Source organism: Vigna angularis, chromosome 11 (genome assembly GCF_016808095.1).
Source record: "Vigna angularis cultivar LongXiaoDou No.4 chromosome 11, ASM1680809v1, whole genome shotgun sequence".
NCBI lineage: Eukaryota > Viridiplantae > Streptophyta > Magnoliopsida > Fabales > Fabaceae > Vigna > Vigna angularis.
The window spans coordinates 333,525-343,382 of NC_068980.1; the positions used below are offsets into that span (position 1 = coordinate 333,525).

At 26.3% G+C, this 9,858-nt stretch overlaps 1 protein-coding gene across 1 annotated transcript; it reads left to right on the plus strand.

Annotated features, from left to right (window-relative positions):
* The first annotated feature begins 1,114 nt into the window (after positions 1-1,114).
* On the plus strand, positions 1,115-8,603 carry LOC128194736 (fucosyltransferase 2-like). Its single transcript, XM_052870749.1, has 6 exons — positions 1,115-1,121; positions 1,166-1,638; positions 2,640-2,803; positions 4,084-4,215; positions 6,831-6,997; positions 7,103-8,603. The coding sequence occupies exons 1-6, from the start codon at positions 1,115-1,117 to the stop codon at positions 8,521-8,523; spliced, it is 2,364 nt and encodes a 787-aa protein (XP_052726709.1). The 3' UTR covers positions 8,524-8,603.
* The last annotated feature ends 1,255 nt before the right edge of the window (positions 8,604-9,858 follow it).

The window sequence follows — 9,858 nt, forward strand, 5'->3', positions numbered from 1 at the left end:
TTAAAAGTATATTGAGATTGTTAAAAATTATTTTATAAATGTATTCAATTTCTTTTATAATATATTAAAATTAGAAAAAATATTGTTTTTAATTACATATTAATTTGTACATATATTAGAAAACAAATTGGGGGGCTAAGGCCCTTTCATTTACCACAAGAATATGCTATCGTTCATACTTAATATTATCAAAGATAAACAGTAATTATATATCTCATTTTTGAACGAATAAATATTAGTATTATCGATAAAAATATGTATTATTCTACTAATATTGTTTATAGATAAATACTCAACTATCTATTTATTTCTCCAGATAATTTTTTATATTCATCTAAATCAAAATATGGGCCTAGATCTAAGATAAAATAAACTTAAATATTATAATTGTAGATAAAATCCTAAGTTTCAATTTACTATATTGTATATGGTTACTAATATTGATGTTTAAACTTGCACAAATCTTATTCTTTTTTTCACGTGTTTCTCTTTCATGTATATCTGCAGTCTGAGTATAAGTAAAACTTCCTTAATAAAAACTTAAAAAATAAAACTTCTTTAAAACATTGACCAAATGAAAACTTGGTATTAATATTTTTAAAATATATTAAAAATATAAATAATTATACATTCTAATATGAAACCCTTTATATTATAAAAAAATATTTTTTTAATATATTATGAATTATTATAAAATGTAATATATATAATACTTATATTATTATTTATATTTACTCTCTATTTCTAATTAAATAATAATTGTTTATAAAACAGTCAGAATATTATACATAAATAATGTGTATCCATTAATAAATATAAAATAAAGTATTTAAGGCATATGTAAGTGAGGGGTATGCACACCTTTTTTATTGTCTTTCCGTCTTTAATGTTTTGTCTTATTTACTACAAAAACTATGAAAGAAGAAAAAATTAAAAACTGAGATTTGTTGAAAAGAAAGGAAGAAAATAAGGAATATAAAACACTACCAAATTTAATTAACGTGAAAAAAAATTAAATTAAATATAATAAATTATCATAAGAAAATTTTTATTTTTATTTTAGTATTTAACAAAGAGTTCGGTCCGAAGTGGGGTCTGACACAGTGTTTACTTAATGCTCTGTTTGCAACAAATTTTTATTTTTATTTTAATATTTCTGATCCAGGTACTTTGCCTGAAGAAATTGCTCTTACTGGGTGTTTGAATCTTCCAGAACAACCATCCACACATTCTGCTGAGGCTAATAATGGTGGCCAAATATGCTATAGTGACTTCAACTCTATGCAGACTATTCAAAAAGGTGGAATTCAGCAGTGTAGTAGTCATGGTGGTCCTGTGAATTTTGAGCTGCCGCCATTACCTGGTGAAGTGGAAGCGCCACCGACATCTCTTTCAAATCGCGCCGTCATCGTCGAGAGAGAAAACCAGAGCCACCAGATGGCGGTTTCATTTTCACCGGACCACCTCGTGCAAGCCAACGCGTCAACCTCCAAAAACATGCAGGAATCAAACCAAGAAGCCAGAGACACAAAAAACCCATCACGAAGCCACTATCCCCATTCTCGCAAGTCATCAACCTCCAGACCTAAGCGAGATTTGCGCAGCAACTCGCACCATCTAAGCAACCCTAATTTCAGTGTTCCTTCTTAAGTGTAAACATTGAAGAAATTAGGGACTTGTGTGCAAATTTGGAATAAAAAGAAAAGAAAACGTGGCAGAGAATAAACTCATACCTGGCATCAGACGTGGGCTGGCTGTTAGCCACGTCAAACAAAAGTTAACGCCATCCAAAATTAAGGACTATTTATAATAGTTTCAAAACTATAAGGACTAAAAGCCATCAAAGAAGTTTCGAGTAGGGACTAAATTCAAAATCGTGTGATACTTAAGGGACTAAAAACATATTTAACCCATAAAAATATAATAATACTTACACTTAATCTATTTATAAACAGATATTAAAATATCTATTATTTTTACATAATAAATATAGATAAATATAACTATTACGGATTTTATTTTCAGAAACTCAAAAATACATGTATTTTTGTAATACTTATGTAAATTATGTACAAATATAATTGAAATTGAAAAAATAATTAGTCTTTCGAAAATAAAATTAAAAATTTAATTTAGTTAAATTTTGAAATTTAAATTATTTAAATAATTAATATAAATTGTGTTCAATTTTTCTCCATATAAAAGGTTAAGATATAATAAAAAAAATTAAAAAAAAAAGTACACAGAATTATCTATGGATCTACTACAAATTAAAATATGGCATCATGCGTGCTATTCACTTAAAGAATATTCAAAGGTCAAAGTTTTTGTTTGGTAGTTTTGTACTTAGAATAGTCCAAGTTTTGTTTTAATGCATAATTACTTATTTAAGGATACTAGATACTATTCCGTAAAACTAATTGAAAAAATTATTTGATCCAATTAAAATATATTTAAAATCTAACTAAAAACATATTGATAAATATAAGGTAATATAAAAAAAAACTATTTAATAATTACAAAAAATATATTACATTAAAAAATGTATAAAAGTAAATTGTAAATTATTTAAATAAATTTAAGTCAAATACTTAACTTGCTATGTACTCTTAAGCCTCCAATTTCGTCCTTATCACAAGGGAAAAGTGCTGTGCTTTGGGTATAGGTTTGCGAACGAGTTCGGACTTCGCGAGTTGACCCAGTTCAGGCGCCGGTTCAGCGGAGAGGAATCGGATCTTCGGGTTCTGGATTCAGATCTCGAGGCTTTGCTGGCGGCGCCGAAGAAGGAAGCGGAAATGAGACGGTGGATTATGCTTTTTATTTAGGTGTTTTGCAATTGGGGTTACGAAGAGTTTGTTTGACTTTATTATAATAAACAATTTCAGGATACTTTTAAGTAAAACAAATAATAAAATTATCATAATAAGTATTAACAATTTTCTTTTCTACTTTATATTTTGAATTGATTCTATCAATATAATTGTATGCTTTATATCACTTTATATGTAAAATAATTGTTTAAATACACGTATCATAGAAGTTAAAAAAATTAATTATACTAACTCTTTGTGTTTAAACAAATTTTAGATATATAATTAATCCATCATTTTATACCCAATATTTATTTTTTCTTTTAAAGGTAATTATATTAAGAGTCACATTATAGGTTAATACTTTTCTTTTAGGTAATACCTTTCTTTCAGGTAATCAGATTTCCGAATCCAAATTTAACACGTGTTGGGTATAGGTAGTGTTTATACACTACTCTATCATGTCTAAAAGAATTGTGGTTCTTATTTGTCACATTATTCTCTGACTATATGTAAAAATTACAAATTTTTAATACTCGTGATATTTATGGATACGTGTAAATATTATATATATATATATATGGGTTTAGTGTACGTCTGTTTAATTTTAACAATGTGTACCAAATTTTAGTAAACAAAAACATGGATTCTAAGTTTTAAGGTTAAAGATATTTTAATAACTTTTATTCTTAAAACTAAACAAAAAACCTTCTCAAACTCTTACTTACCTTTTTCATTTCTCTCAACTTTTCTTTTTCATCTCTCTCACTCCAACATTTTCTCTGGAGTTTCAATAAATCAGAAACACTTACCTTTAAAAAATCTTAAAAAAAATACTTTATATTAATTATCATCATAAACCCGAACGAATTTAAGGGTTTACTTATCATCATAATATAAAAATGCCCTTTTTTAATTTCTTCTAATCAAAACTAACTAAAGAGAGAGGATTCTCAACCTCCAATTTCATCTCGAACAATAAAATTGATTTGAGAAAAGCACAAAAATATATAAAATTAATAAAGTGGAAAAGATAGAAAAACATCTGCTACAAAATTAGTTTAGTTTGACAAAACTGTAAATACCAGATGACATTTTTCTCTTAAATATATTTAAAAGTAAAAAGTAAAATAAAGAGTTTGAAATATAAACATTGTTTTGAATGAAAGATAATTTATTAATAAAAAGAGAATGCGTTAAATCTACATAAGGATTATTATTTTTTATTATTTTGTTTTCTCTTTCTATTTTGTTATATTTTATCGTTTCCCAGTCTCTATATAAAGGGGCAACGCCTGATGCAAAAGGGAGCTGCAACACATTACGGAAAGAACGTTAGTCTCACTGAGAGAGAATATCTTCCGCCAACCCAAACACTGCGTTTTGTTGCTGGAAAGCCTCATAGGTATGCTTCTCTTCTTTTAGATGCTCATCATCTTATGTTTTTTTCTGTTTTATATTTTTCAACCATCTTATTTATGCAATTTCTCTCTTATATTATTTTTACATATTAAAGAATTATTTAAATACATCTATATATACTTATACATATGTTATTTTAAGTATAATATGTATTAATTAAAATATTTATTTGATAGTCTTTTTTAGTATTTTTCTGTTTAAATAAATTCTAAATATACTTGTGATTATAAAAGTCATCTTATATTTTCTTCTATTATTTAAAAATGTCCTTAATAAATAGGTCAAATATTTATATCTAATATCTAATTTTTTAAATATAATTTAAATAGGATAAATATTATATAAATAGATATTTTTTTAACATAAAATTCATACATCAGTTTACAACGTTTTTATGCTATTTTTCTATCGTACAATATGTAAGAATATCAAATATTTTTTTATACTATCTACTCTAAACAAAATCAATTATAAAAACAGTAAAATCTTAAGAATATTAAAACTTTAAAACTAAAAAGATATCAACACATTAATATATTAAAATTTTAAAACTAAAGAGATAGCAACTTACGTAATCCTAATTTTTTAAAACATTCTCTCATACCTTAAAAACCATTATTTTTAATTTTTCAGTAAATTTTCTTAATGGTGGTGACTCTGTTTTTTAATATTTGATCCGCGTGACTACTCCCTTCACGATAAGTCATTCTGATTAAGGGGTTTTAATTTTTTACCAGGATTAATGGATATTTAAAAACATATTAAATATATCTCTCTCCACGTTACATATATAGTAAATAGAGATGTTTCTCTTTCTAATTAATTATTATAATTATTTAGAAACAGACATGTGTGGCCCGTTCTAGTTCTATTATCACAACTTGAATTAAGCTTGTTTTTTATTTTATATCAGGTTTTAATAGAGAAAAATACTTTTATATATCATGATTCTAAGTTTTAAAGTTAAAGATATTTTAAGAATTTTCATTATCAAAACAGAAAAACCCTCAAATCCTTACTCATTTCTCTCATTCCTCTTAACTTTTACTCTTTGATCTCTCTCCCTCCAACATTTTCTCTATTATCCCTACTGCGACTTAATTTAAAAATGAAATTTAATAATAATAAGGGAAAATATATAACACAGTCCTCCAATCAAAAATCAACATCAACATCATCAATTATTTTGTTATTAAAGTAAAAAACAAATGCACAACAGAACAAGAGCAACAAATGACGGTGTCACGGGTTGTTGTGTGTGGGTGAGGAAGAGTATGGAGATGAGAGAGAAACAATTGAACAAGTGAGGAAGATGAATTAGGATTAGACAAGTGTTTATGATTTTTTTAATTAGGACTACAGTAGTGATGACAAAGAAAATGTTGGAGTGAGAGAGATCAAAAAGAGAAATGGTTGAGAGGAATGAGAGAGGTGACTAAGAGTTTGGGTTTTTTTTTTAGTTTTGAAAATGAAAATTATCAAAATACCTTAACCTTAAAACTTAGAATCCATTATATATAAGGGTATTTTTGTCTACTAAAATCTGATACACATTGCTAAAATGTATCAACTGAAAAATAGGTGTACGCACTAGCAAACCCATATATATATATATATATATATATATATAAATTCAGTTCATAGTTCTTTCTATAACAAAAAAACCTTGTTTTGTTACAAAATGATAGTAAAGTCAAAACAATTATGAAACTGTAGAAAAGAAGGACGGTGAATTGTTTGAAAATTCAAAACTTGGTACTAAGATGTGAACAAAAAAAATTGAATGACAAAAATGTAGGCGTAAGTCAACTGTATTTTTTGATAACTTTTTATTAGAAAAATAATGATAGGAATATTTCTTTATTACTTGTGAGAAAGGAATATTTTAAATGATAGGAAAAGTATTACAATGTATCTTTAATATTAACTTTTATTAATCACAGTTTTTTATTCACTTTACATTGAATATTTATTTAATAGTGTCCTTCACGAAAAAGGAATGTTTTAGTTGATAGAATAGTGTTACCATGTATCTTTTATGTTAAATTTTAATACTAATTATTAATTAGATTTTTTGACGTTTACGATTATCTTTTATTAAGTTTTCACCAAATATTTATTATTATTATCATTTATATTGAATATTTTTCTTAAATTGTGAATACATTTAGTTATATATTATTAATTTAGCAGTATGTTATTATAATACACTTAATTATTAATTAATATTATTTAATTTAGCAGTACTATGTGTACGTGTAACTTCTATCCTCTTAATACCATAATGGTATATAATTTCACTTTAGAACAAAAATTAAAAGTTAGCCAAATTGGCGAATGAAGGTAAAGCACCTTCATATTAAATAATGTCAGCCTAATGAGCTAGGCTGCTTGGTTTTGGAGGAAAAGAACTACTCACTCAATAAATCCATTCATCTTCTTGCGTTGGTCATTATTTTGAATCAAATACAATTTTCACACAAAGGTTTACGTAAACTTCTTTATTCTATCATATTTCTATCCATAATGTGTTGTTGTTTTAATATTCATGTTTTTCAATTTGATATCTAATTTGCATATGCATGTTATTCGCATCAGGATGGCTAATGTAGAGAAGAGTTTCCAGAGTTTCAGAACGTTGATAGTTGTAGCTTCTATAACTTTTCCCATTTTGATAATATTTTATCTCACACACCAAAATTCAATCTTTGATATCTTTCAAGGAATCCAGAATAATACTACTAATATTTGCGACTCAGTTGCAAGTAAGTACCCTCTTTGAAACTTGTATTCTTATTTTTCAAGTTTCATCTTGATATACATATTGTAGAAAATTGTGTGATTTTGTTTTGTTATGTCCATATTCAAAGGTGCAAAGAATAATACATTTGAAGATGAGAAGAATGATGAGAAGTTGTTTGGTGGACTTTTAGTTTCCTCGTTTAATGAATCATCATGTGTTAGTAGGTTTCGATCTTATTTGTATCGGAAAGCTTCTCCTTTCAAACCATCTGAATATTTGATATACAAGTTACGAAACTATGAAAATCTTCATCGAAATTGTGGACCGTATACTAAGTCCTACAATGAAACCATGAAAGATGGTGCAAACTTTAGCAAAAGTGGTGTTGATTCGAAGTGCAAATATCTTGTCTGGACAGCTATAGAAGGCTTGGGGAACAGGATGATATCCTTGGTTTCGACATTTCTTTATGCAATCTTCACAGATCGTGTTCTTCTTGTTAGATTTGACAATGACATGATGGATCTCTTTTGCGAGCCATTTCCGGATTCATCATGGTTGTTGCCCAAGAATTCTACTTATTGGAATGATTTGAGACAATTTAAAACATGGGAAAGCATGTTTGTGAATAACAAGGGAAACGATCCACTGACAGCTCTTTTTCTTGATTTGATGAACAACAATGTTCGTGTTACTAATCGTTTTCATTGTGATCAAAATCAGGTTCTTCTACAAAATATTCCCATTTTGATTTTACGATCAAATGAGTACTTTGCCCCTTCTCTTTATTTGACATACTCGTTTAGGCAAGACTTCAACAAAATGTTTCCTGACAAAGACACTACTTTTCACCTTCTAGGACGCTACCTTTTCCACCCATCAAATGTAGTGTGGGAACATATTCAGAATGTATATGAGGCACACCTAGCCAAGGAAAATGAAAGAATTGGCTTGCAGATTAGGATATATAATACCCGTCAAACCCCAGAAGAAACCATTATCAATGAAACTATATCTTGCCTCCAGCAAAATATGTTGTTGCCAAAATTCAACATGCAAAACTCATCGAGTCCTCCTTTGGAAAAGAATACCTCAAAAGTTGTTCTAGTGGTATCTTTATATTCAAAATATGGTGAGAGACTAAAGAGTATATATGAAAGTAATACAAGTTTAAGCCGAGAAGTAATAAAAGTGTATCAACCAAGTCATGAAGAGCATCAAAATTCAGGTGATAACATGCACAACATAAAGGCATGGAGTGAAATATACTTGTTGGGTTTGTGTGATGCATTGGTTACAAGCCCTACATCCACTTTTGGGTATGTTGCTCATAGTCTTGGAGGAATGAAACCATTGGTTTTGCAAAGTATATCTGGGAAAAGTATCCCAAAAGTACCTTGTCAACGACTCAAGTATATGGAACCTTGTTTCCATGATCCTCCTAATTATGACTGTATGGCCAATGCCACAGTCGATTTTACTTCTATTTTTCATAATATTAGACGTTGTGAAGATCAATCAAGGGGAATGAAAATAATTAATACTTAAAACTAGTAAATTAGATAGTCTTATTTATTTTACGAAGAATCCTTCTACTTATTAATTATATGACAATTTTGTCACTATAATCCATTTTACTACCATCAGACACTATCTCTCATTATTATTTATTTTCTATTTCTTTTAGAAATACAAAAGTTAATTTTTTATAAGACTTTTTTTTTTTGTAAAAATTATCAAAATGGTGTTAAATATTTTTTTTTTAATTATATGACCATTCAAATTTTTAATGAATGATTTCAATTTAAGAAAAATTATTCTACAAGGTGAAATCACAAAAAGATAAAGTTTTTTGAACAATCCAATTAATAATAAACCCTTATATATATATATATATATATGTATATATATATATATATATATATATATATATATATATATATATATATATATATATATATTATTCTAAGGTGGATGAATGTGAAGGTGAAGGCGAGACCCAGATACAAAAAGATAGAATATGAAAGTATAAGTGTGTTAGATGAGAAGGATGAATATGAAGGTAAAAGTGAAGCTGAGATACAGAAGGAGAGAGTGAGTATGAATTTAAGATTTTTATTTTAGAAGAGTGTTCTTATTTAATTAAAAAGTGTTACAATTTTTATTATACACAATTAATTCATGCAATAAAAATATATCCATAAAATTATAATTAAGTTATAATATTATATATGATAGGTTAATATTATTTTATTACAAATACAAATTTTATATGATATATATCAAGTATATATAAATCTGATTTATAATTATGAAAGTTAACTTCAAATCAATAATTAGAATTATATGAAAGCTATAATAAAAAAACTTTCAAGACGTGTTTGTTGAATTTTTTTAATAAACATTCAACATAAAATAAATAAAATAAAATATTTTTTGTAAATTAAAATTAATTTATTATTCATAAAATATCTTACATTAATTTCTCTAAAATTTAACTTTTAACTCGTGTGTAAACTAATTTTAGGTTTATAAATTGGTTGACTGATTTAATAAAACATTTTATTGTTAAGTATTTTTAAAAATGTTAATAAATTCAGAAAATAATTTTTGAAATCTTAAAAGCTAAAAGTGTATTTTATGAATACATTTTAAGAGGTAAAAGAAGAAAAAAAGTGTTTTAAGAACTAATCTTGTAATATTATTTCTACATCTAAAATGTATTTTCATTTTTTTAATATATTTTGGAGTCTATTTTTTACATATTGTAATTCAAAAGATGAGAAATGAATAAATTTGAATAATTATTAATTTAATTTTTAATAGGTTTATCTGTATAAAACTACGTTGTTTTGTTATAATATGATAGTAAAGTGAAAATAA

Coding starts and splice junctions, on each gene's coding strand:
- LOC128194736 (XM_052870749.1), top strand. Junction 1,639..2,639: donor TAAGCAACCCTAATTTCAGT/GTTCCTTCTTAA, acceptor CCTTATCACAAG/GGAAAAGTGCTGTGCTTTGG. Junction 2,804..4,083: donor AAGGAAGCGGAAATGAGACG/GTGGATTATGCT, acceptor ATCGTTTCCCAG/TCTCTATATAAAGGGGCAAC.